The sequence below is a fragment of the Monopterus albus genome, unplaced genomic scaffold, assembly GCF_001952655.1.
Source record: "Monopterus albus unplaced genomic scaffold, M_albus_1.0 scaffold67.1, whole genome shotgun sequence".
In the NCBI taxonomy this organism is placed as follows: domain Eukaryota; kingdom Metazoa; phylum Chordata; class Actinopteri; order Synbranchiformes; family Synbranchidae; genus Monopterus; species Monopterus albus.
Genome location: NW_018127947.1, coordinates 1,873,069 through 1,898,583, shown reverse-complemented (window position 1 = coordinate 1,898,583; position 25,515 = coordinate 1,873,069). Strand labels below are relative to the sequence as shown.

General features: G+C 42.3%; 2 protein-coding genes across 5 annotated transcripts; both read left to right on the top strand.

Moving 5' to 3' along the window:
- The first annotated feature begins 137 nt into the window (after nucleotides 1-137).
- abca5 (ATP-binding cassette, sub-family A (ABC1), member 5) lies at nucleotides 138-20,672 on the top strand. 4 transcript variants are annotated; one of them, XM_020604797.1, is made up of 38 exons: nucleotides 138-288; nucleotides 1,411-1,580; nucleotides 2,155-2,341; nucleotides 2,505-2,678; nucleotides 3,677-3,774; nucleotides 4,468-4,694; nucleotides 4,785-4,926; nucleotides 5,608-5,796; nucleotides 6,119-6,266; nucleotides 6,436-6,613; nucleotides 6,977-7,035; nucleotides 7,471-7,757; nucleotides 8,352-8,471; nucleotides 8,625-8,763; nucleotides 9,187-9,277; nucleotides 9,401-9,540; nucleotides 9,813-9,929; nucleotides 10,006-10,204; nucleotides 10,358-10,524; nucleotides 10,830-10,957; nucleotides 11,107-11,244; nucleotides 11,349-11,462; nucleotides 12,011-12,181; nucleotides 12,353-12,466; nucleotides 12,630-12,767; nucleotides 13,284-13,352; nucleotides 13,449-13,540; nucleotides 13,737-13,860; nucleotides 14,018-14,135; nucleotides 14,285-14,376; nucleotides 15,029-15,204; nucleotides 15,587-15,662; nucleotides 16,222-16,316; nucleotides 16,478-16,597; nucleotides 16,680-16,832; nucleotides 17,368-17,447; nucleotides 17,540-17,595; nucleotides 17,967-20,672. In XM_020604797.1, exons 1-38 carry the CDS (start codon nucleotides 276-278, stop codon nucleotides 18,105-18,107), a joined length of 5,040 nt encoding a protein of 1,679 aa, XP_020460453.1. In that variant the 5' UTR covers nucleotides 138-275; the 3' UTR covers nucleotides 18,108-20,672. The 4 variants fall into 4 exon arrangements, with proteins under 4 accessions (XP_020460453.1, XP_020460456.1, XP_020460454.1 ...); XM_020604800.1 differs by lacking the exon at nucleotides 138-288 and adding an exon at nucleotides 313-608; XM_020604798.1 differs by lacking the exon at nucleotides 138-288 and adding an exon at nucleotides 313-774.
- A 333-nt stretch (nucleotides 20,673-21,005) lies between these two features.
- On the top strand, nucleotides 21,006-25,378 carry chmp6b (charged multivesicular body protein 6b). Its single transcript, XM_020604835.1, has 8 exons — nucleotides 21,006-21,374; nucleotides 21,763-21,872; nucleotides 22,269-22,356; nucleotides 22,450-22,536; nucleotides 22,637-22,702; nucleotides 22,851-22,931; nucleotides 23,378-23,450; nucleotides 23,891-25,378. Exons 1-8 carry the CDS (start codon nucleotides 21,312-21,314, stop codon nucleotides 23,944-23,946), a joined length of 624 nt encoding a protein of 207 aa, XP_020460491.1. The 5' UTR covers nucleotides 21,006-21,311; the 3' UTR covers nucleotides 23,947-25,378.
- The last annotated feature ends 137 nt before the right edge of the window (nucleotides 25,379-25,515 follow it).

The following is a 25,515-nucleotide window of genomic DNA, read 5'->3' as shown; positions in this document are numbered from 1 at the left end:
TGTTCGCTCAGTCTTTATATTTGTATGTTGGTGTTTGTATTTTCAGATTACAAATCAACTTGTTCGCTCCCCGATTGGCGGAAACTAATAATCCAGTTAACATCTGATTGGTCAGCGTCACACATCCTGGGAACTGTATTTGACAGAAGGAAGTAGTGACGTTAAAAGGAAAAAAAAATAAAACAAGGCGCTGGCATCCCAAGGGCTTAGTTGACTTAAAATAACATCTGTAATGTAAGGCCCTTAAATCACAAGCTGAGGAAAGATATGCTTTAATGTATTTCATACGTGAGTATGTCAAATGTTTGTTTTTCTCTGCTTACGGTATCTATTTTCCCGGGAATAGCCGCTGTGTTGTTGTACCTAGCTAGCTTGATTATGTCGCTTAGGCAGACACACCTGGTGTTGTGTAGAAACGGAACGTTTCTGTTCCTTATTTTGTACACAGCCTTGCCTATATAGCAAGCGTTTGCATCAACACAATGCTTCCTGAATGCAAAAAGTGATAGCATAGTGAAATGTCAGGCGTGTCAACAGAACGCGTAGCAGGTTAGCATTAGTTTACAAGCTAATTATTCATGACAACCATATAAATGTTGATTTGACAGGTATGCTATGGTTTATTTAGTTTCATTTAGATTTCTTTTACGAAGAAACGAGAATGGCGACCGTGTAGTTGTGAACAGTGCTGCCGTGTTCCAATCAGGGAAGCACAATAGGGGGGTGGAGAAGGAAACGCTGCAGCTTGATGAAACGAGAAGGAGTGGAGTTGAGGTAGTTGTAAAGCTGCTGAGACATCCAGTTCAACAGCCTGTTGGGTATAGGTGCTAGTAAAGGAAACAAATGTGTAGCACATTTTGCACCATCAAGCAGTGAAAAAAACACTGTGCATCACGTTTTGGACGTTTATTTTGGTGTTTACAATACAAACATATTCTATACCTGTATTGATGAGGCTTGATTGCATTTCTGTAGATAAAACAACCAAAGCAATGGTTAAAGTGTTTAGTTTTGTAGCATATTATATGAATCATATTGCATGTTGTATATTAGTGCTGCAACTAATGAGTATTTTCATTATTTTACTGTTAATCATTTGTGAAATAGTGAAAAACATGCATCATAAGCTTTACCACCCAAGTTTACATATTCAGATTACTTTTTTTGACTAACAATCCAGAGCCCTACAATAGTTTAACAAAGGGACAAACAGTTTAACAAAGGTATGCCAAAAAAAAAATTCTAATATTTGAGACACTGGAACCAGCAAGTGAAATGACAGAGACTATGAGTTGTCAAAATGCAAATTGTTTTTCTGTTGATTGACCTGTTAATTAATTGTTAATGCATTATTGTGAATGCTTAGTAATGGCCATGGGGTAAATTTTTAATTTTCTCTTTGATTTACAGCTGAGGCCAGCATTAGGGAGGCAAATTCTGGTCCGTGCCTCATCCAGATGAGGAATGCTGAAAGCATGCAGCCTGTGTACAAAAGAGATGCTGGAGTCTGGCAACAAACAAGAAGTCTTTTGTACAAGAATCTGCTCATCAAATGGAGGATGCAGCAACAGACTCGTCAGGTGCTTAGTTTTCCTGAGACTGATGTGAATCCTAGAAAGGGTATATTGTTGTGCTGTGTTCCAAGGCCATTATAATTCACATTAGCTCCAGCACAGGATGTAAGAGTGGAGATGTGTTTTATTCTGTTGTGTTGCTCAATGCCAGGCTGTAGCTTTTTTTTTCATGGGTTGGAGGGTGTTGTCTTTTGTCACAAAGTTTGATCTACTGTAGTAGTTAGAACCCCCTGAAGACAGGCAGTATTCATAGTTCATCACTAGGAGATGAAAAGTAGTTTTTAAAATTGTTGCAATGAGAAGGGAGTGCAGCCAAAAGGCAAAGTCTTCTATTTATCAGCCAGTCCATGCTCAAAATAGTGTTTATTATATTATTTGATTATAGTCTAGTTTGCAAGAAGATGCTGGAACCAGACCAGAAACACACTGGCATCTGTCCTGGGAATTCCCCGGTATCCTCTGAGCTGCAGGCTGTGACCCTCTTAGGTGTCAAACTGAGGTAGAGGTTCTCTGCCAGGGTGAATTGTGGCAAACCATTTGTGGGTTTTTCATCAGCTATTCCTTTTCTCTGTCTGTACAGGAATTGATCCTACCTCTGCTATTGCTGTGTCTCCTCATACTCATCAGTACCATGATTCCTCATATTTATTATGGAAGCATCAGCACTGTGGAGCTCGAGTTTAACGACCCCGACATCAAGGGCCTGGGCTACACACCAGTCACTAACATCACCAGCCACATCATGGAAGAAGTGGCCCAGGAGATGCGTAAGTACCCGAAAGCCATCTTGTGCTTTAAATTTGCACCCACATTTCAAGACAGTCCTGTGATGTTTGTGACAGCTGTTGATCTGTATCATTTGGGCCAGACGTTTATGGGGCAGCAAATGTGCTCGTTTATGATTAAGACACATTGTCCTTGTGGTTTCAGTCATGCGGGATCGCCTGGAGATGTTTGCCAGCGAGGAGGACCTGGAGAACGCCAGCCTGTATGAGCCGTCCAACTATATTGGTGTTGTGTTCATGGACAGCTCTGCCATGTCTTACAAACTTCGCTTCCCGTACAACGAGCTGCCCCCACCCACTGATTACACAGAATCTGTTGGTAAAATCTGATGCCACTTTGATCTTATTGCATTTTATTTTCTTTCTACACATGTATGTTTATAGTTTCCTTTGGACAAATTATAAACCCCTCCTCACAGTTTCTGTATTTTGCATGTCTGTTTTGCCACCAGTTCAGAGGCAGCACACACCACAAAACAAAGCTTAATTTTTAGAAGGTTTTACAGGTGTGTTGTAATTAACCCAGAATTTCTTAAACCTTCACATATACTACATACTGTTTAGATTCAGACTTTGGTATAATGACTCCTTAATGAAAATATATAACCTATAAGAACATAATAAAAACACTGGACACACACTTGCTTCTACAGTGTGAATCAGTGTCCATTTGATTTCATTATGGTGAAAGGAAAGCATATGGATCCATTAAGGTTGGATCCGGCCATCCTTTAGAAACCAAATAGCAATCTCTGCAGCAGTCCATTAGTCAGGCCTTTGATAAGGGAAGTAGTTATTACTCCTGACTAAAAGGGAGAGAAACCGCTCCACAGCTTGCACAGTCTCATGCTGGGTCAGATTTCAGCCACAGCAAACAGGCGTATACAACTCTGACAACCTTGAAATCTGTGAATGTTAAGTTTCTAATCCAAAGCTGTGACTTAAAACCCACTGTTGCTACTATCTTTGGAAAATCTTTCCATTACCATTTCACTGATACGGATCCTTCCTAAGAGGATCTGGAGGAATACTGGATTATAAGGAATAATAATAAGGAGTAATGTCCAACCCAGATGCCAGATGAGTTTGGGGATAAGGGGGCATGGGGGTCTGGGGAAATTTGTTTGATTTTTATGACTGTGTAATAAGGAACATTACAAAATATGGAAAAACTCAGTGATGCCACTGTATTTTAAATGGAGTGTAAAGAGGAGGCAGTGCAGCTGAGTTGATAAGCTACTAGAGCTGAAATGTAAAGTGCTTGTAATCTGTATCTGATACAGGCTTAATGCTGTCACTGTGCTTCTTCTCCTCCAGCCAACTGCATGGCCAGTTCAGTGAAGTGCACAGCAGCTAATTACTGGTACTCTGGCTTCATCCGCCTCCAGTCGCTGATTGATGCAGCCATCATCCAGGTGAGGCTCACACAAGATTAACACACTGACTCTAAGAGGGAACAAAGATGCAGTGTTTATTGTTCAGGGTCACTTTTTGTGCAGTGAAGAAACTGTCTGTGGAGCTAATTTAAAGGTTTTAAAGTCTGTGATGCTGATCTGTATTTTCAATTAACTGACCTTATGGGTTGGCGAGTTCCTAACCAGAAAAGCACGGGAAGTGAATTAGTTGTTGTTGTTTTTTTATTAAATCATCTTATTCTGAAATGTGTCTGAATTCAACATTTTTATAGCTATAGAAAGTGCAGTGTACATAACACTAATTCTCAGTAAAGTGATTAATCAGTTGGTTCAAGCAGAGTTCGATTTAGCGCTGAAATGATTAGTCCGTGAACCAGTTAGTTGCTCAACAGAAAGTAAATAGAATAGAAACATTTTTTGCAGTTGATAAAATTTGAAAAACAAAGATGTCACCCATTTGTTGGTTCTTCTGCTTCTTTTTCATGTCTTTGTTTCTTGAAAGTCTGTGGCAATTAAAAAATGTCACCCCGTGTTCTCAGAACTCAGGAGGTGCATTTTGCATAACATTTAAAGTTTTCTAGACCAAATAATGAATCGGATAATTGAAGAAATAGTGAGCATTAATTGATAGTGAGTATAATCATTAGTTGTAGAGCTGGTATGTTGGTGGTGATGATGTGGCTTTGTGTATAGATGCAGACAAAGCGGTCAGTGAGGAGCGAGATGGACCTGAAGGTGGTAATGATGGGTCAGCCTAGTTCTGTGGAGGTGCAGAAATTACCCCATGCCCTCATCTCCATCTACCTGGTCCTGGCCTTCACACCATTTGTCACCTTCCTCATTGTTAACGTGGTAGCTGAGAAGGAGCACCGTCTCAAAGACGCCATGACCATGATGGGACTCTATAACACAGCCTTCTGGTAAACAATAGGAGGGGTCCAGTCAGTTTCAGATGCTTGTATATGTTTTGTGTTCATTTGGTTGTGTATATGCTTAATGTTGTACACCAGGTTGTCATGGGGCCTCCTGTATGCAGCCCTGGTGACCACCATGTCCATCCTGATGGCCATCATTGCTACGTACACAGCACTGTTCCCTAACAGTGACTTCTTTGTCATCTTCTTCCTCATCTTCCTCTATGGAATTTCATCTGTGAGTAGAGCAGTGATGCAGGAAAAATACACCAGATGTGTTTCTTTAATAAAATGTCACATCACCCTTCTTGTTTACCTCTAGTGGCCGAAAGTGTTGGTTTTATTTGCCCTGGTTTTGAGATGCATGTCTCTCTATCCCATTTTAATGGTGGTAAAGAGAATTTAGTTTGTGGTGCTCACAGCTTAGAAACAGGATGCTTGAAAATGTCAACATCATTATGTCATGTACCGGGATAATCCACAGACCTTACTGTGAGCGGTTTTTCTCCAACAGCTTTTTGTTGAAGAGTTCCTAAAAATGTTGACATTTAGTGTGTGTTTGAAGGGGAACGTGGCAAAAACCAGGAGGCCACAAACTGTTGTGTTTGAACTATACAAACACAGTCATAATTTCTGGTTAGCATCTCAGTTACATGACAGAACATTAGTTTTAAATGGAAAGAAAAAGCTAAAATTAACTGTTGCAAAGTAAAAGGGCAGCATTACAAACTGTACTGAATAAAGTGTGCCATCAAATCTCTAAGCTGGTGTTTAAACAGTGGCAGTAGGTCTTAATTGCTGCATCACTTAATTTAATTTGTCATAGCTCTCTTTGTGTAACAGCAGCCACAGCGGGAGTCCTGACGGTTCTCACTCTTCCCTCTCATCCTTCATTCATCTTTCTCTCTCCCGTTCACAGATCTTTTTCTCTTTCATGCTGACTCCTTTGTTTAAGAAGCCCAAGTTTGCCAGCACAGTGGGCTCCATGTTGACAGTGGTGTTCGGCTGCCTGTCGCTTTTCACCGTGCTGATAAAGGACTTCCCACAGTCACTGGTCTGGCTCCTTTGTGTGTTTTCCCCCAGTGCCTTCTCAATCGGGATTGCACAGGTAACATGCTCCACTGGTCACCTTGGAGAATATGCTATGTAATGAGACTCCTTATTGGCTAGGTAATTTCCCTATGACTATAGTTAGTCCTGGCTTGTTGGTGTTATTCCCTCCCATGACCCTTGGCCGTCACCAGGGTCTATAGCCATCCAAAATCCAACTACCCCTGCTTCTTCTGCCACTGACCTTGTTTTGTTCATATAAGTAGTTTTAAATTAAAGCATGTCATATAATTTTTGCTTTACAGAAAACAATACATAGCATGGAGGCTGGTAATGGTGGTCATAGGGAATTGATCTGTAAGTGTGCGTATACGTGTTAGGTGGTGTACCTGGAGGCCCAGGGAGCTGGTGCTGTGTTTTCTTCCCTGGCCAATGGCCCCCATCCTCTTTATGTGCCGCTGATCATGCTGGTTCTGGACTGCATCCTCTACCTTCTGTTGGCAGTGTACCTGGACCAGGTACTGCCTGGTAAGTACACATGTACACAGTGTATGTCAGTGTAACTTGCAACTAATGAAGTCTACTTTAATATTGTTAGTCTGTATCAGTTCAGTAGCGACAGCCAAGTTTTCTCATGGGATCATTTTGGTTAAATTTCATGTGTAATAATACCCATTACATCATGTCTGATATGCAGGTGAGTTTGGGGTGAAGAGGTCCCTGGTGTACTTCCTAAAGCCGTCCTATTGGTCCAAACACAGAAGGCGCTACGTTGAAGTGAGTTCAGTGTACGACATGGACGCGAGAAGCACTCTTGGTGGGGACGAATTTGTCGAGCCGGTTTCAGCTGAGTTCAGAGGGAAAGAAGCCATTCGGTAAAAGTCCAAACTGTCAGTTGGGTTTTGTGTCCAGTGTTTACAGTCTGTCACAGTAACCGTTTTGCTTGTTACATTGTTGAATAGGTTACTACAGTTTGACCAAATACCTTTGTATGGTGGGCTTGGATTTCAGGTGTTTTTAATTGTAATGCAGTTTCATTCAGAGGATGAAGCAAAGAATGAACGTTTTTTTTCCCAGTACAAATCAGTGCGGTGTAGTTTTGTTCTTGGTTCAGTACCAAACACTGCTGTTTCACTGACTGGGTCTGTGGGACCAACATGTGACCTAGGAGCTGCTTTCACTCTGACACTGTGTTTCTGTGTTGTTTCCTCATCGCTGGCTTGCTCCCTCTCTGGCAGCATCAGTAACATCCAGAAGGTGTACAAGGAGAAGGGCAATGTGGTGGAGGCTCTGAGAGGTGAGTCCTGAAAACCGCAGATGTTGTGATGTGCTCAGGTTCTCGCTGTATAAATCAGGTGGACCTCACAGTGTCTCCACTTACTGTGGTACTGGGGGGAGCTTATAATATCTGTTGTTCAGTGATGTGCAAAGCAAATCAGTCTGCTTTGAGAATGACAGGTGTTTCTCTGTGCAGGTAGAGCACTCACGCAGAAGCTGTAATCGAAATTTAACCACAGGCTACAAAATGTTAATTAGGCACAGAGAATAAAGGGAAATCTTTATTTGCAGGGTTTTTTTATTAGGCAGAAATATGGTTTTTGTATTATCCCATGGTGGAAAGTCGATGCTGAAACAACACTGTTCAGCCCTTCTGTGTATTCTCATGTTAAAGTGCATCATCTGGTTGATTTTCTTGATGTTGTCCTCGTGTTTCTTTACATCCCCTCTGCAGGTCTGACCTTTGACATTTATGAGGGCCAGATCACAGCTCTGCTCGGACACAGTGGGGCTGGAAAGTCCACTCTGATGAATATCCTGTGTGGTATCTGCACACCCACTAGCGGCTCGGCCTCCATTTATGGCTCCCCTGTAGCAGAGATTGCAGAGGGCTCCGAAATGAAGCGGCTGGTGGGAATTTGCTCCCAGTTCAACATCATCTTTGATGTGCTCACTGTGGAGGAGCACCTAAGGATATTTGCCGCCATCAAAGGGATCTTACCAAAAGACATCGACACAGAGGTAATATGAGGCATTCAGAGGCATGCTCTGAATCCTGTCTTATAGTTGGTGAAATTGGCTGGGCTAGGATTGCTATACCTCTGTGCTCGTGACAGCTGTGGCTGGCATGTTTTCAGGTTGTCTGTCTGTCCTATTATCGAACACAATATCTCAGGAACGCACTGAGCGGATTTCTTCAATTTTGGCACAAATGGCCGCTTGGATTCAAGGACAGTATGACGACAGCATGTTTCCCACTGGAAATTAATTGGAATCGCACGTTAATATAGTGATAGCTTCTGTTTTGCCAAAAACAGTTCTTCTATTATTACATTTCTTCAATACACAAGAATCTGGACAGCCATGCATGGAAACTGCAATTTGGCTGGTTGGGAGGGCATCAAGCCAGCATGTGGGGATTCTAGTTTGTGATATGAAATGTTTTGCTGCTTTCACGTGGTGTTAGGAACACCACACAAAAAACTACTTATAACTAAACTATGATATTCACATTACTGATGTAACAAGAAAATTAATTCATCACATTCATCTACAGGCAGTTAAAATTGTCTTCAGGCTGCTGGTCCATGGTGTATATTTGTTTCTCCCTGACAGGTTACCAAAGTTCTGAAAGATCTGGACTTGGAGAAGATCATGACGGTTCAGGCAAAGAATCTGAGTGGAGGCCAGAAAAGGAAGCTGTCTGTGGGCATCGCTGTTCTTGGAGATCCCAAGGTACCTGCAGCTGAAAATGAATACATGCTTTTAGGATCAATTGTACACTTTTTTGTGTGTATCCCCAAGTCTTCCAAATGTCTGAAGTCGCCAGTAGAATAACATCAGCTCAGGCCCATTCTCAGCAGTTTGCGTCATGTTTGTTTGTGTCAGATCCTGCTCTTGGACGAGCCCACTGCGGGCATGGACCCCTGCTCCAGACACCAGGTCTGGTCGCTACTGAAGAGCCGCAGAGCCGGCAGAGTCACCGTCCTCAGTACTCACTACATGGACGAAGCTGACATTCTTGCTGGTATGAGCTGTTACATAATGCGCCCAGACTGACAGGCATGGAGCCCATTAGACAGATGTTGTCTCAGTTTGGAAGGTGAAAGGGTCAAATTTGTTTTCTAGTCTTCATATTTTTATCTTTTTAGAAAGGAAAAGATTTTGTGCATTTCACACGTTATGTTTGAATTGTGCTGTCAGTAGCAGCTTAAAGCTGTTGATCGTTATTTTAGCTCCTTTTATGCTCTTAAAGTTCATGTTATACATGTTAGCATTCAGAATCCTTAGATTTCCAATGACCTGTTGCAGTTTGAAGTGTCATGAAATTGTTTCCCTTTAGCTACAGTTTGATAATCGCACAGCCTGTGTAACCAGGGTATACACCTGCGCGGGTTCTGTTGTTGTGGTTAAGCACAGATGCTCTGTTTTGTTTTTTTTTCTTCTCCAGATCGCAAAGCTGTTATCTCCCAAGGACAGCTGAAATGTGCTGGCTCTTCCCTGTATCTGAAGGTCAAGTGTGGTGTTGGATATCATCTCAGGCAAGCAGATGTTTTTTATGATTTTATTGATAATTAATAATTCATACATCCTTACTATCTGTGTCTTAATCATAGGTCTTTATTCAGATACTTTTAGAGTGACATTTTTTGCCTCCCTTGCAGAATGTCGATCAGTGAGGGATGTCATGCTGAAATGATTACATCACTGGTCAAACAGCATGTTCCCAAAGCAAAGCTGTCTCGACAGCACGAGGCAGAGTTGACATTCACTCTGCCTTTTGAGAGCAGGGACACATTTCCAGGTGAGATCGCACTACATAGTTAAGTAACAATAATAACCCCTGTCTGCTGCGTTGATGTTCCCTGAAACCACAAGTTCTTTTGTTTTGAATTTGTTCAAGGGTATGAAAGTCCATTTAAATAGTTTCCAGCCTTCCTACTGTTTACACTGTCCATTAGTTGCAAACCTCACTCCGACAAATGCTGAAATAATTATTGCAACTCATTTGTGACTTGGCTTTGAATGTAAGAGCAGTGAACCAGCAGCATTCAGTGATTAATTTGTCTTTTATAGGCTTGTTCTCTGAGCTTGACTCTCAGCCCAATCTGGGAATCAACTATGGGGTTTCCATGACAACTCTGGAGGATGTTTTTCTTCGCCTGGAGGCAGAGGCTGAAGTGGACCAAGCAGGTGAGTGCGTTACCAAAACAAAACTCAACATCAGTCAAGTCCCAAACTAAGTAATCTGCCTGTTCCGCGTCTGCAGACTACAGTGTGTTTAATCGGGAGCAGGCAGAGGATGAATGTGACAGCGTCTCGCTGGACGACACAGACCAAAGGCTGCTGATGTTCGCAGACAAATCGGACACTCTGTCGGGTTGTGCTCTGTGGCGGCAGCAGTTCAGCACTGTGGCCTGGCTGCACATGCTCAACATGGTCAGGGAGAGGAAGGCCTTTGTATACACGTGAGTATTCAGTGGCAGAAATGATCTGAAAACAAAATGTTTAAGTAGTGCTGTAGGATAGTAAAGGATCAGTGTGTGTGTGTGTGTGTGTGTGCTTTTTAAGGCACTGTCCCATTTATCCTGTCTTTCCTCCACACCTAACTTCTCCTGCAGTTTGCCTTTGGTCCTGGTGTTTGTTGTTGCAATGTCCATCCTGTCTCTGGTCACTGGAAACATCCAGATTCACTCACCAGACCAAGAGGTTCTGCCCATTTACCTCCTCAGAAGGAGTCAGGCACCCCAGAGATATGTCACCAGTCTGCTGGTTCAGAACTCCTCAAGTGAGTCCACTGGCGATTTGCTGAAGGATAAGCTTTTGTTTTGTGACCTTTTCCAAGGGCTCTCATCACACATTAAGTTTTGCAGGCTGAAAATATGAAACCTACACCTTGTATAAAATGATACAGGCAAGTCAGAAAGTGTTGCATGCTGTAAATGTTGTGATGGATACTGACTGCTGTACTACATAATATGAATTGTCCCATGGATGCAATTGTAACTGTTCAATATCCCTGATACTGAACAGTTATCCTCGCTGCATTCTCTATTTTAAACTCCTCACAGTACAGATTTCTTTTGCCACCAGGCTCTGATATTTCAGACTTCCTCCACAACCTGGAGTCTCAGGATATCAAAGTGGAAATGTTGAAACAAAATGACTACATGGCTGCAGCTCCCCACAGTGCCGCCATCAACGTCACAGGATCCAGCAAGGTCACTTTAATATTGAATAGACTGAACTTATTTTTTGATACCAGATATTTGATTAGCATCAGATGTGAGCTCACCTTTCCCACAGCCTACAGGGGTTTCTAACTGAGAGCTTTGTACTGAGTACCCCTTCATTTTCTGTCTGTTAACAGGGTTTCACATACAGCGTTGCCTTCAACAGCACCACAGTGCACTCCCTGCCTATGGTGGTCAACATACTGAGCAATGCTCTTCTGAGGGGTCTGAATGGTACTGGACGGATCAGAACCTGGACCAAACCATTTGACTATGTGAGTATTTAGGCGAGTTTGGCGTCAGATGTGACCAAGCTCATCTATTCTGTTCCTCTGTGTCATTTGAAAATACTAAACCTCCCTACTGTGACATCCTTCAGCAAATTCCAGATAGCACCTCCCGTGTTATGGTGTACATAGAGGCCATCATAGTGGGGCTGCTGGCAGCTGGAATGCCTGCATACTTTGCACTGGACCACACTCAAGACCGAGAGGTAACCACTTGCTCACACTAATTATTATTTATTTTAATGTGTGCAGCAGGGCAGTTGCTGTTGTTGTGTTAATGATGTAGAGTTGTGTAGCTGCTGTGTGACCAAGCCTCCAGCCTTACCTGTTCTATAAGGTTGCACAAGTGAGTTTTGCTGCCCATAAGCATAAACTGCTTCTACCATGAACAAAATTAATAGTATATAGTTTGGATACTGCGTCTTCAGAGGTAAAAGACACAGCACCTCTTCTTTGAACATTTCCCTGATGAAGTATCTCACAAATGCCGACAGCTGCGCAGTATCAGTTGCATCTGTTGACTCGTCCTTGACTAGTTCCCAAGTTACACGAAGCGAAGCAGCAGTTGATTTCTCAGCAGCAGTCGTTGCAGTTGTTAGGATCATTTGGATTTGTTTTGAGCTTTTACTCCTGACTTCTCCTGCGATCTCATTCTCATAACAGCCATTAGATATTTTTAGCATTAGCTAGTACTGATAGATGTCAGATATTATTGCTTGCTCTACATTTTGACTTTTAAATGTTTCCTCCTCAGATCAAGTGTCGTTCTACGCTGCGTATTTCTGGCCTGCTACCATCAGCCTATTGGTGTGGCCAGGCGGCTGTGGACGTCCCTTTCTTCTACGTCATCCTGTACTTCATGACCATTATCCTCTTCTCCTTCCACACTGGAAACCTGCTCACCTTCAGCAACTTCACTGCTGTGGTCTGTATCACTGCTTTGCTACACTGTGGCCCACACACATATTACACATGTTTATTTGCATTACTCCTTTCACATACACACCTTTTATTTCACTTAAAGTACAAGATGAATGTTTCTGGTAATATTAATTAAACTCAACATTATCACTGACTGACTTCTCGCCTCTCTTAGGTTCTGTGTACTGTTGGCTTCGCTCCAGCTTTGATCCTCTTAGCTTATGTGTTTTCGTTTTGCTTTGCCAAAGGCCAGAGCAGCAGGGATTTCTTCTCTGGCATCTCTATGATGGTGAGGAAGGACATCTTGTCCTTACATTTGGAGAATATAGGTTCAAATGCCTTCCAAAATGTGAACTCCAAAGAGTGCTTCTGAACTGTGATCACATAAAAAGTAAACTGGTCCAAATCACATGAAAGGGTTTTGCTTACTAACCTAGTGACATATGCTTTAGGTGTCTATGGTGTCAGCCTCAGTGGTTCGGTTGGGGTTTGTGAGCGACCACCCTGGGCTGTTCATAATCCTGCACAACACCATGTGTTTCATCAGCCCTTTCTACGCTCTCACAGGCTGCGTCAACTGCATTGCCATGGTAGGAGAACAACCAGAGCCACCTTGCAGTTCTCTCACTGGTTTATCTACCCTTTTTTATTTGTCTGCTTTAAGCTGTTGTAGACAGTGTGATGTGGAGTAGTGGTTCTTAGCTATGACACCAACTCTGCAGTTATTTAAGCCTCTTATAGCTCAATGTTTGGGTCAGTGTTTGCACAGTGACTGTATGATTAGGTCTCTCCTGCTCTCTTCCCCATATGAAACTGTATCCTGCTGTTTGCAGCAAACAAGCTCTTAAGCTAACTGTTTGCTACCTGCTCAGCAACTACTGTATATAGCTAGTAAAAACACTGAACATCTACCAGCTAAAGAGACAGATACTTTTTCAGGAGTTAGTGCTGACCAATCCAGATATTATTTTCTTTACATTTAAGGTAGAAAAATGCAATTAACTGCTTACAGTGGTTCAGGTGTAGATGTTTCATACCTGTTTAGCAGACAGTGGTTGCTGGACTAAGCAGTAACAACCTCACTAATGATTGTTTTCTGTTTTCAGGCGACCTTCCTCCCCACTGTGTACAAGGAGCACTTCATTTGGAACAGTCTGGTCATCGCGGTTGTAGCTGTACGTGTCTCTTCTAAAATATTCTAGCCAAAACAGTGATATGCTCAGCAGTCCATGTTCAGCCATAATACTGTCAGTCCCTCTTTCTGTTCTCAGCCCTATCTCCATTGCCTCCTACTGCTTGCCCTGCTTCGGTGGCTTGAGATCCGTTACGGAGGGAGGACTATGAAAAGCAATCAGTTTTGCAGGTGATAACTCGGATTACAGTAAACCTCAGTACATTTATATTATACATGTTGCGGTGTATTTTGTGTGTTGAATGAACAGTGCAGGTGTCTTACATAGAACTGAAGTTTGTCTGTTTATCATAACACAAACTGAGTTAATAAAATAAATATTGTTTGACCAAGAGCCAAGTTGGTGTTTTTGTTTAAACCATCACAGGATCTCATGCAAGTCAAAGCCCAAAGTGGAGAAGAACCCAGAAGAAGGGATGAACGAGGATGAGGATGTACAGATGGAGAAGGCCAGGGTGAAGGAGGCCCTCACCTGCCACTCCTGTGAGGAGGTGAGTGATGTTTAACTGGATAGCTCATCCTTTGGCATATGAAATCAAGGAGCTGGTGACTTTTGTACCACTGGATGCTCCAGACATGGGCCGTTTTACTGGAGCTGGAGAATTTGATGTCGATTTTGTTCACTTTCACTGTGTCCTGAACTTTTAGAAACCAGTGGTGGTTGTGAGTAACCTCAGGAAATGGTACAAAAGCGAAAGAGAAGGTTTCTCTCTGAGGAAGACAAGAAAAGTCGCCACAAACAACGTCTCCTTCTGTGTTCGCAAAGGTATGTGCAGTTTTTTTTTTGTCATGTAGAAAAAAGTAGGAAATGCTGCTGGAAAATCTGGAAACTTTATAAAAAGTGTTGAGCATAATCTTTATTTTAGGGAAAAGTCAGAGTTCACAAATATCACAACTTCACTGCTGTTTTTTCAGGTGAGGTCCTGGGACTGTTGGGCCCCAACGGAGCAGGAAAGAGCACCATCATGCACATGTTGTCAGGTGACACTGACCCCACAGCAGGCCAGGTACACAACAGATTATAGTGAAGCTCCATCCACATCCCAGGCCTTAACACTCGGTCCTGATGTTTCAGTCAACTCTGACCTTGTTGTGTTGCTGCTTCCTGTCCGTGTGCGTCACATTTCAGTTACACAACCAGGTTGTGTGTGTGTGTGTAACGGTCAAACAGCCCAGTTTCCTCCCAAACCACTGGGTTACGTACGATATGTTCCTTCCAGTTTGGCCTGATCAGAAGCTTCTACATAAATGTCCACCACATGTAAAACATCCTGGTCTCCCCACTGACCCCGTCGCTGGCATCGCTCTCCTCCATGTTTATTGTTAGCGGTCTGTAAGGGGCCGATGCTGAATGATGAAAACAGGCCGTAACTGAAGGTTGATATCAGTTGTATATTTATATGAACATAATGTCACTTTTTACACAGTTTTGTTTGTTGTTGCAGTGAAAAAAGGATTTTTTTCTTAACTGAAAGTCATATTACTGAAATGATTCATATTGCTGTTAACATTGTGAGTAGTCTGACCTTCAACCAATAATGTCCATGAATGGTGAAAAGAAATACCTCTGTCTTAGAAAAATGCTGAAAACTAAAGTAGATGGTTGGGCGTGGAACATGATGTTAGGAGTTCAGTGACCGTCTGTTCTCCTGTGACCAGGTGCTGTTAGGGGACTACAGTACAGAGTATTGTCCAGTGGCCACACCTCTGGAGCATGTGGGCTACTGTCCTCAGGTGAACCCTCTGTGGCCCAGAATCACTTTGCAGGAGCACCTGGAGATCTATGCCGCCATCAAGGGTCTGAGGGGCCAGGACGTACCAGGGATCATCAAACAGTGAGTCTCGGCTCACCCACATAGACATCACAACTGTGGGGTGTTTAATTTTTGCCATGTTAATCTGTTAAAATGAAGTCCTGTAGTGTGAATACTACACACTGTACAGGTAGTTTGACTTTATTTTATCTTGCATGTTATTTTTAAAATTCATTAATTCTAACTTTATTTACAGCATTTATTGTATACCTACTCGACCCAGAGCTGGGCTAGGGGCTGTGGTGTACAAGGTTTACACAGCTTCTTTAAATAGAGTGGAATCTGTTTTTTAATGATGGCTGAAATACAAGAATATGTTTTATTCATACATAGCTTTTGTTATGAAAATGAATGGAGCACAAGGCTCAGTGTAAGAGCTCCTGACAGCCAGTTTTTTTGTCAGGGTGGTGAATGCCCTGGAGCTGAAGGATCATCTGGACAAACAAACTAAGAGCCTTTCAGCTGGAGTCAAGAGGAAGGTGAGGACATGTCCAGTGTTTTTAATAGGGATGGGGCAGTATATTGAAGTTCAGTATATCGTGATACAACAACGTCACAGTATATATCATTTTGTCTGGTGATATATATCACATGGTCTCCATATACCAGCGACTTCATATTTTTTGTACATTAGCTAGCTTAACACATCTTGAGTCAGTATATCTGGTTGTACTTTACATAATCAAACCAGTACTAGAAAAGTGGAAAAAAAGAGGAATAAAGTACAAGTTTTCTGCAACTAGTCACACATTGTTGTCATTGGATTTTTAATTTTATCGTGATCGATTTAATGCAGACAAACTACATCTCTTGACTTAGCAGAACAAAACCTGTTTCTGTTCTGCTGAAGTTGGGTCGTACTTCTCTGAATCTCATCCAGCTGTTATGAATACTCATTGAATTATGAAGTCTTACAACATTTTGTTCTGATCACAGTACATTTAATCACTTTAACCTGTTGTGTTACTGAGTGAATTCTCTGTGTCATTAAATACTTACCCGGTGTTTGCTGCACTGTTGTCTTTTTTTTGTTTCTAGTTGTGCTTTGCCCTGAGTATGATTGGGAATCCTCAGATTGTCCTCCTGGATGAGCCATCAGCAGGGATGGACCCCAAGTCTAAACAGCGCATGTGGTGAGACCGCAGTCATATGATGACAGCGTATCATATGATTAATAAGGTGGTGTTGGTTCCTCTCTTCACAGAGCCTGGCTGTTGGAAGATACTCACCGTCTCCCTTTGACTTGGTGCCAGTTTTTAAAACACTCTCAGACCTTTACATCTCCTTTGTGTAGGAGGGCCATACGTGCTGCTTTCAAGAACCGCCAGCGGGGAGCCATCCTCACCACACACTACATGGAGGAGGCTGAGGCCGTGTGCGACCGCGTAGCTATCCTAGTTTCCGGCCAGCTGAGGTTTGTGCTTATAACGGGACCCAGCTGTGTTGTATTGTGATGATTTCCCAATCAATGGACACTACTACTCTTTCTCCAACAGATGTATTGGATCCATCCAACATTTAAAAGGGAAATACGGTCAAAGTTACAGCTTGGAGCTGAAACTCAGAGAGGAACTGACAGAGGTCCAGCAGGTGGCGCTGGTGCACAAAGAAATCCTCCAAATCTTCCCTCATGCTGCCCGGCAGGAGAGGTGAGTCCCAGCCCAATTGTATGAGAGTTTGTATACTGTGTGTGTGTGTGTGTGGAGTGAGTCTGATTCTGAGTTGTGCTGTACTGAGGACGAGCCATGCTGCCTGCGGCTGGACTTCAACATTTTATGTTAGGCAGCAGATATCGGCACAACTTCCTGCTACACAAATGTCATAACAAACTTCTCTTCTAATTAGCCTTGTTCATGTATGTACAGGAACAAATCTTTTAGTATTAACACCAAAATGAAGGGCAACACATTGACTTTACACATTTTTGGAAGGGGAAGTGCAACATCTCAGGAAGTTGGGCAAATTCACCATTAAAATGCATTTACTCACATAAACACATATTAGCAGCAAAGTAGGAAATATATACAGGACTGGAAGTGTCAACAGGTAGCTTTCAAAATAAAGGGGTTGCTAAAACAAATAGGTTTTACAAAAATGTGTATGCCTTGTTCATAATGTAGTCTAAGAAGGTGCACGCTGCTGCTTGTGAGTGGCCACTTCTGTTTACTGATGCTTTGTTTGCAGCTTTGCTACTCTGATGGTTTACATGATCCCCATAGAAGATGTGAAATCGTTGGCCAAGGCGTTCTCTCAGTTAGAAAGTGGTGAGTCACTGCTGATCACACCTCTGCCTCCTGGGTCATACTTGCTGATTCACTCAGTGTAACTTAACTTTGGAATTTCTGTTTATCTTCAGCAAAGCAGACCTTCAACTTTGAGGAGTACAACTTCTCCCAATCGACCTTAGAGCAGGTACGTGGTTAAAGGAAATGCACCACAGTTTCAAATGCAGAAACAGCATGGCCAACCAGAACAAGTCTTCTGAGTCACCTTGGGCTCAGAAATGCCGTGGGCATTTTGATCATTTACAGAGTTTTCAGACCCTCAGATGCTGAGACCTTCAGTCTTTAATTTTTAATACATTTACAAAACACTCCAAAAACCTGTTTTCACTGTATCACTGTGGAGTATTGTGTGTAGATTGGTGAGGAAAAAAATTAACTGAATTAACTTTTAAGATGAGTCTGAAACATAACAATGTGGAAAACTTGAAAGGGTCAGAAACCTTTCCATACTGACTGTAATTATGATCTCCATTTTGATGTCTCATCTTTGTCCTACAGGTGTTTCTGAAGTTTGCCAAGGAGCAGGAGAATGAGGAAGACGAGGTGGGCTCGCTCAGTACAACGTTCCAGTGGCAGCGGCTCCCCCAGGATGGTTCAGCGTCAGCCGACCACACAGACAGCATCGTGCACCAGTTGTGAAAGGCAGCAGGCTGGTGTCTGACCACCATTGTCCGGTCCTGACCTGCCAGGCTGCGGCAGCTGAGGGCTCACGCCAGCACACAGCTGCTACACACAGACCTCCACCATTACATGAACAGGACAGACCTGGGTGGGGTTGTCACGGTTCCTTTCTGTGGGTGTGAGGTGTGCATGCGTGTAACCCTCATCCACCGGTGCTTTGGGTTTTCTGAGTCGTACTGAGAGAGGGGCCTGCAGATTTTCTCGACACGCTGATGCGACACCTACTCTTTTTTAATGCTGTTTTTAATCTTCACAGGGAGTCGGTAAATGAAAACATATACAGTATTTATGCTTTGTAATCCTTGCTGTTCGTTCTCCTCTGTGGAAGGCATTACACTGTGTTTGCTCGTCTCTTCAGCTGTTTTTGTCTGCTGTGTTTGTGAAACTGTTTTTAAGCACTACCAGAACTGGGATCCATCCACAGTTGTACCAAAGCAGCACATCTCTGAACCATACAGCCTCACACATCGACACTGAGAAGAAGTTTTTGTTTTTTGGTGTCAGTAGCATGTGCATAAATAGTTTGCATAATATTTCTGTCATTGATGTGGGGCAGTGGAATTAACGCCTGTTTGCTAACACTGGAGAAGTGATGCTCCAAGCTCTTCCCCCCTACTGTGCTTTTCTCATCTGAGGCTGAAGAGCAGTGCCTTCTCCTCAGTTTACACCAGCATGCATGTCCTTGTCCAGACCCACACTTAAACATTCTCCAGCACTGAGTGTTTTTGCATGTACACTCAAGGAGGTTGATTATTTTGAAACGTGGCAGATGTTTATGGAATGACGGTTTTGGATAGATGATTTTTGCCCTGTGGCCTTGTTCTCTGCAGGATTAGCTTTGAACTAGAACCCATAGCTTGGGAATGTAGTGTAGATTATTCACATCAGTACATGTAGCATATTGCCCTCATCACACATTAGCCAAGGCTGTTAACCTCAGACATGGATAGGTGGTGCTGGAGGTTCAGATCCAGATGGGGCTTGTTGAAACATGCGTTGTTTCTCCTCCAGGTTTCAGGAAAAGTTTTGATAACAGATGTTGAATGTACGTTTGTCCTCCAGTGAGAGGAGGGTTGTAACTCAGCAGTGACCCTGTGTGGAGCTCCTCTCGTCACTGTTTCACTACGATGCCACTTTTAATCGCGCAGCTGTGTTGTGTTGGCTAGGTCCAGCCTGTTGTGTGTGTGTGTGTGTGTGTGTGTATATATTGTGTTGTATATACTGTAATCACATATGCATAATCTAGTATTTGTATAAGCAGGTGTGTTGTTGGTGCAACACCTGTCAGCAAACCGATAAATTGTAATTTTGTTATAACATTCAGGTGAAATGATGAGGTTCGAGGGGAATTTAATTGAATTCAACAAAATAAGCTACACAGAGGGAAGTGTTTGTTGCAGGGCGGTTATATCGGATTTAAATTGAACTGTCTGGTGTGTGATTTGTTCACCTCCAGTAAAACGAGTATCTTTTGAATTTTGCTTGAAGTTGTCTACTTGCGATAGAGCATTCTTGGAGCAGAAGCTGGAGGCTTATGTCAAAGATGACCTAAAATTCTTTTTATTATAAGTTACAGAAACTTACTTGAATAAGAATTTATTTTCTGTCCAGAGCTCCATCATGTGTCTAACTCTGATTCACCGACATTTGGTGGTTTTTCAGTCCTAGACTAGGTGTTTGTGATGACTTACCGTGATGTTGTTTTGCGGTAGCTTCTACTTTGTTTTTATGATTTTATCTGCGGTTTTGTTGTTGTTGTTGTTTATGTTGTTGTTGTTGTTGTTTATGTTGGTTTAGTTTTTTTTTTTTACTCCCAACACATCAGTTACTGAGGCTGAGTAAGAGCTGATTTACCAAGTTTAATGATCATGTTTTAAAAATTTGTGAGAAGGTGAACTGGAGGAATGCTTCTCTCTTTTGTAAATTTGAAAACTTTATTTAAACTCAAGGTGAAATGAAACGGTACATTGGACATGTTTGCAGGGATGGGTGGGTTTTTGAGTTGTTCTGTGTAAACACTATGTATATTTTCTCAAGTGCAATGTAGGACTTATGTTAACAAAGCAGTTTTTGATCCTACTCCAGTGTGCGTGTTCTGTTTTGATTATCACTTTCAGTAACATGTAGCCATCCAAATGCCATCAGCTGGTTTACACTTCTCTTATTTTGCCCTGGTTCCAGAAAAAAGTTCCAAGTACAGTATTTCACATGGGGAAAACCAAAATGATCTTTGACATTGTGGAAAGTGAAGTGTTTGAATAATTGGTATTGAAAGTGGAGCAGGTTTCATTTGATTTTCCTGGTGGTGGTAGAATTGCACTATTTCTGGGAAATTTTATAACCTTTCTTTATATTATGCAAACTTTGTATAATTATCTGTGCACTGATTTTATTTTTTAAAGACTCTGGTTTAGCTGTGTGCTGTATTTTCCTCATGTATTCCCTGGTGTCTGGGTCGACACCTCCCCCTAATGAACTCTGTGGCCTCTATGTGACCTTTTCCTGAATAAATATTAATCCAAATTATTGTTTTATCTTTTTTATGTACAGAGCAGACAGACAGCAATTCAACACTCATCACCCTTTTTAAATCATGTTTGGTTAAAACTAAAATATTTTACTTCAACAGCAAGTATATTATAAATGCTATTAAAGTAGGAGAGACGCAGAGAGGGTATTAGAGATCTATAGTTACTACAAACATCTGTACAACCTTCTTCTATTGGCCTCTCCTCGGTTCTGTTTTGTCACTTTATTTTGAAAGTGTTTACTGGAGTGTAAGTTGTTGCGGTTCCACATGCGGCCGATCGGTGGCACTCGTGAGCACATTTTCTAGATAACCGTCTTAGGAAAACACTCGTGTATTTCGTTTCACAGTCGTGACACGTATTTTGATCAAATACTTCCATCTCTTAATAAATGTCATAGTCAAAATTTAAACATTTTTGAGCTTTAGCGAAATTAAATTTTGTCCTTTTTGTCGCTGCACAGATTCCGTCCTTCCTGGTGTGGGTGTGGACAGTTACACAGATGACTACACACATAATGGACGGCGAGCTACAGTAGGCTACTTCTTAGAACTCAGAAAAAGAAAGTTAAAATCTGGATATTGTTTCATATTCCTTTCCTGGCTGCAAAGTGTAGCTGGGATGCTGTGTGAGAATGGGAAATCTTTTTGGAAAAAAGAAACAGACGCGAGTGACAGAACACGACAAGGCGATTCTGGTAAGTGTCACAGCTAGCTAACGTTAGCTAGCTAACTGAACTGTTCACATCGGCATCGACACTGGACGGCCTTTCCTGCAACAGAGAAATGCGTTGAGAAATGGGCCAATCTAATAATCACTAATCGTGGTCCCGTGTTTTAAAACGACTCCAGCAGTTTAACACTCCGAAGGTTTTCTTCAGTTCAGCATGAATCTAAATAAAGATCGCAATAAGAATTTGATGTGTTGAGTAGATTAATTTCACATCAATCTGCATCCAGAAAGCACGGTTCAGAGCCACGGTGCCTAAGTTAGTGCTATATTAATGACTTAAGTATATCTGAGTGTAAGTGGCAGGCGTGTACACACATACTGTGTGTAATCATGTCTCTGTTTCCTCTTTGCAGCAACTGAAACAGCAACGAGATAAACTGCGGCAGTATCAGAAGAGGCTCAACCTGCACCTGGACAAGGAGAGGCTTTTAGCCAAACAGCTGCTAAAAGAGGGCAAAAAAGAGTGAGTATAAAAATGTGCCGGTTAAGGCGACGCTGTGGCCCTGGTCTGAGTCAGGGTTACGTCAGAAAGGACGTCCGGCGTAAACCACGTGCCACATGTCAACATGCGAGTCGTCAGTGTGACGATTCGCTGTGGCGACCCCTAAACGGGAAAAGCCGGAAGTGACTTTCTTTCGTAGTGAAAGAGGCACAACAGAGGAATGGTTCGCTAATAAAACCTTTTGTTGTTAAAGTTGAAAAACCATGTAATCTGACCTGTTGTGTCATTTCAGCCAGGCTCATCTTCAAAGTTGAATTAGTTTTGTATTTACCAAATAATATCTTGTATTGTCCCAGCTTCAATGTAAATGAAATTTCTTCAGTGATTTTGACTTCCCTGTCTTCTGGATTCGAACAGCAAAGCCCTCCTCTTGCTAAAAAAGAAGCGCTACCAGGACCAACTTCTAGACAAGACAGAGAACCAGATCAGTAACCTGGAGCGCATGGTGAGTGATCGGAGGATGTGATGGACACACGGTGTGTCACAGCAGTAGCCCTAAAGTGAAACTAAAAGCTTCTCTTTCTCCTGCTTGTTCCAGGTTCAAGACCTGGAGTTTGCCCAGATTGAAAGGAAAGTCATTGATGGATTGAAAGTTGGAAATGAATGTCTGAAAAAAATGCACGAGGTAGGCATTGTTAGGTGTTCATCAACATCTCGTATATCACACCTTCTGCCTGCACCACTGGTTGTCACTAGGCTCAGGGTGACTGGTTTTCTCACACTAGGTGATGTCTGTTGAAGAAGTGGAGCGGATTATGGATGAAACCCAAGATGCCATTGAGTACCAAAGGGTAAGTCCCAGCGGCAATGTTGGAAACAATAATACTGGCAAATTTCCAGCTGCAGATTGTTTCTAAAATGTATGTAACGTGCACACGTTTATCATTGGGCTTCTAAGCTCTGACTGTTCTTCACTGAGTGCTGTTTGTCTTTCTGCAGCAAATAGATGAGATGCTGACTGGCTCTTTATCACAAGAAGATGAAGACGCCGTCCTGGCTGAGCTGGAGGCCATAACTCAGGTTAGTCTCATCTGTGATTGTGTTTATACTCAGGCTTTGAAGTCTGAAGATTCAGATTTGCTGGGGCCTAGACTGGCGTCAGTCTTTTCCTCAAATCAATTTGATTTATATAGCACTTTAAAAACAACATCCATTTGACCAAAGTACTTTACATAGGCAGGATAAAATCACAATAAATAACTAAAATAAAATAAATAGTTCAGTGAAAAAAATAAAACACAATAACACACAGATGACACACATTCAATAAATGAAATTAAAAGGAATGCATCAGGCCCTACTGTGTATTAAAAGCCAAGGTAAATAAATATGTTTTAAGCAATGATTGAAAAGTAGTCAGGTCAGTAGCTGATCTAACATTAAGATGTAGACTATTCCACAATTCAGGGGCTGCAACAGTAAAAGCATCATCACGTGCCCTCTCTCATCATCTTCTCAACTCTTAGGCAGACGTTGAGCTTCCTGAGGTTCCTTCAGACGAGCTGCCAGAAGCCCCGGAGGCCAGAAAGGAGAAGCCAGGTTTCTTCTCTCTCATGTTTGTCTTAAATTCACCTCAGGCCCCTATGAAAGGGGCCCAACAGCCTCTTTGTTTGGTCCTGATCTCCTTGCAGCTTTATGATAAATGATGTCATGGTGCATATTGTCATTATAATCTAAAAAGTCTGTAACATGCAGGTTGAACCAGTTTAGTAACTTCTGTATTTTGCTATGTTAAAAGCAAAATCCCACTTTCTTATTATTTGGACTACTAATGTGCATCTTGTTCTCATGAAGCTCAGCCACAGTTTGGAGCTTGGGCTTGCAGACCTGTTGATACTGTATATATGGAAGCAGTGAGAAGAACTTGTTTTGAATAGATTGATCTGAGCCTGAACTATGTGACATCAGAGTTCACCACACACCACTAAACACATCCTCAACACCTGCCTTGTGTAACTGTGAATCTGTTTTTGTTTTAGAGAGGGAACGTGAACGTCCCAGAAAGAAAGCTGAGCGCGAGGTTCTCGCTGTGTAGGAACCTGCCTGAACTCCCTCCACTGACCTGCCGTCCGCTGCAACTTCTGTGCAACATTCAAGTCCTACATGAACCTACAACCACGCAAACACTTTGCTGGAGAACCCAGCCTATGATAAAAGGGTGACCATCCAGCTGCTCTTTGTCCTCGTCAGCTTCAGGCCGACACGAGGCCGCACGGGGCTGGTTCAAGGCAGCAACCTCGGGAAATGATTTGAACCATGAAGATATGATATCAGAGAATTGTGCCTAATTCTTTGTTTGATTAGCACATGTATGTGTTACTGTCAGTCATCTTCCTCACCTCCACTGACATCTTGTGATCTGTAAAGGGTCAGTCTATTCAAATTACAGACATGTTTACCCACATGCATCCAGTTCTGTCATGTGGTTCAGTTTTGTAGATCCGTCTCTGCCTCCACCTCAGTACAGTGCCGGAGGGCAGTGGAATTTCATCGGTGCTGCTCACATAACTGAAACGTGGCATTAGGAGAAACTCGGCAACAGCATGTTTCCAGGAAGCAGTGTCTCTGTTACCCCCCGTAATCTACAACTATAATGAAATAGCCTTTTCTGTCGGCTCAGTATATCATGTGTTCTCCTGTGAGCAACACTCAGAAAGCACCACAGAGAATTTTATATTTTTTAGTTTCTTAATGTGAACAGTGTTCACTCTGTCTGCCGAGATGGAGAATGTTCCTTGTGGCATGTTGCTCCTTTTTTTAAAAACTATTGGCAATGAAGTTTTAAATACTGACATTATATTTAAGTGCAGAAAAAACCAACAGTGTGGTGTCAAACAGCACTAGGTTTGAGTGATAGAAATGCTTTTCCTCTCATTTGAGTGAACTGACCCTTTAAACCAGGATGGTTGATGCTCTGTGAAGTCTCACAGGACGGGCTGTGGTGCAGTTGCCCAGCTGACAAGTCTTGTGACCCAGTCTCCCAAGTTTCTGTGAAGCACCAAAACATTTGCATGTTTCACACATTCTCCCAGTCTGACCTCTGTCCAAGCAGCTTCACTAATCTCACTGTGTGCTCCCCTTGTGGATTAGCTCAGCGTCACTGGAGAAGGGCTAATCTCACGCTCTGAAGCCCAGACAACAGTTGTTAATCTCTTCAAGGTAACAACTTGACAGAACCAGGATCTTTACCCAGCAAGTGTTATTGTAATGATTTTACTGTGCATATCATGCTCAGACTTGCTTGTTTGTATGGATGTGTGTTAAACTGCATTAAGAATGGTGGCCTATATTCATATTAGTTTGTGTATGTTTTACGAATCATGGAATTAATCTCTAAATCAGTTAATCTCGTAGACAGAAACACTGATGACCCATAATGTTGGGCTGCAGACGTCCTCCCGTCAGCATCAGACTGGTCTGTACCTGCACATTCTTTTTACAATAAATGTTTTTTTATTGTCACAGGCTCTGGAGCCTCAGAAGTCTTTTTTTTTTTCCATGACTGGACACAAGGTGGCAGCACAGAACATATCAAGTCTGTTGTGGAGAGCAGGTGACATGTCTGGGTGGTGCTGGAGTCACTGGACGCCTTAGTTCAAATGAT

Excerpts from the sequence above, each read along its gene's own strand:
- abca5 (XM_020604797.1), top strand. Across the intron at positions 8,764-9,186 it reads CGAAGCTGACATTCTTGCTG|ATCGCAAAGCTGTTATCTCC; the intron begins GTATGAGCTGTT and ends TTTCTTCTCCAG. Across the intron at positions 12,182-12,352 it reads TCAGCAACTTCACTGCTGTG|GTTCTGTGTACTGTTGGCTT; the intron begins GTCTGTATCACT and ends CGCCTCTCTTAG.
- chmp6b (XM_020604835.1), top strand. The coding sequence starts at position 21,312 with ATGGGAAATCTTTTTGGAAAAAAGAAACAGACGCGAGTGACAGAACAC. Across the intron at positions 22,357-22,449 it reads TCAGTAACCTGGAGCGCATG|GTTCAAGACCTGGAGTTTGC; the intron begins GTGAGTGATCGG and ends TGCTTGTTCCAG. Across the intron at positions 22,537-22,636 it reads GTCTGAAAAAAATGCACGAG|GTGATGTCTGTTGAAGAAGT; the intron begins GTAGGCATTGTT and ends TTCTCACACTAG.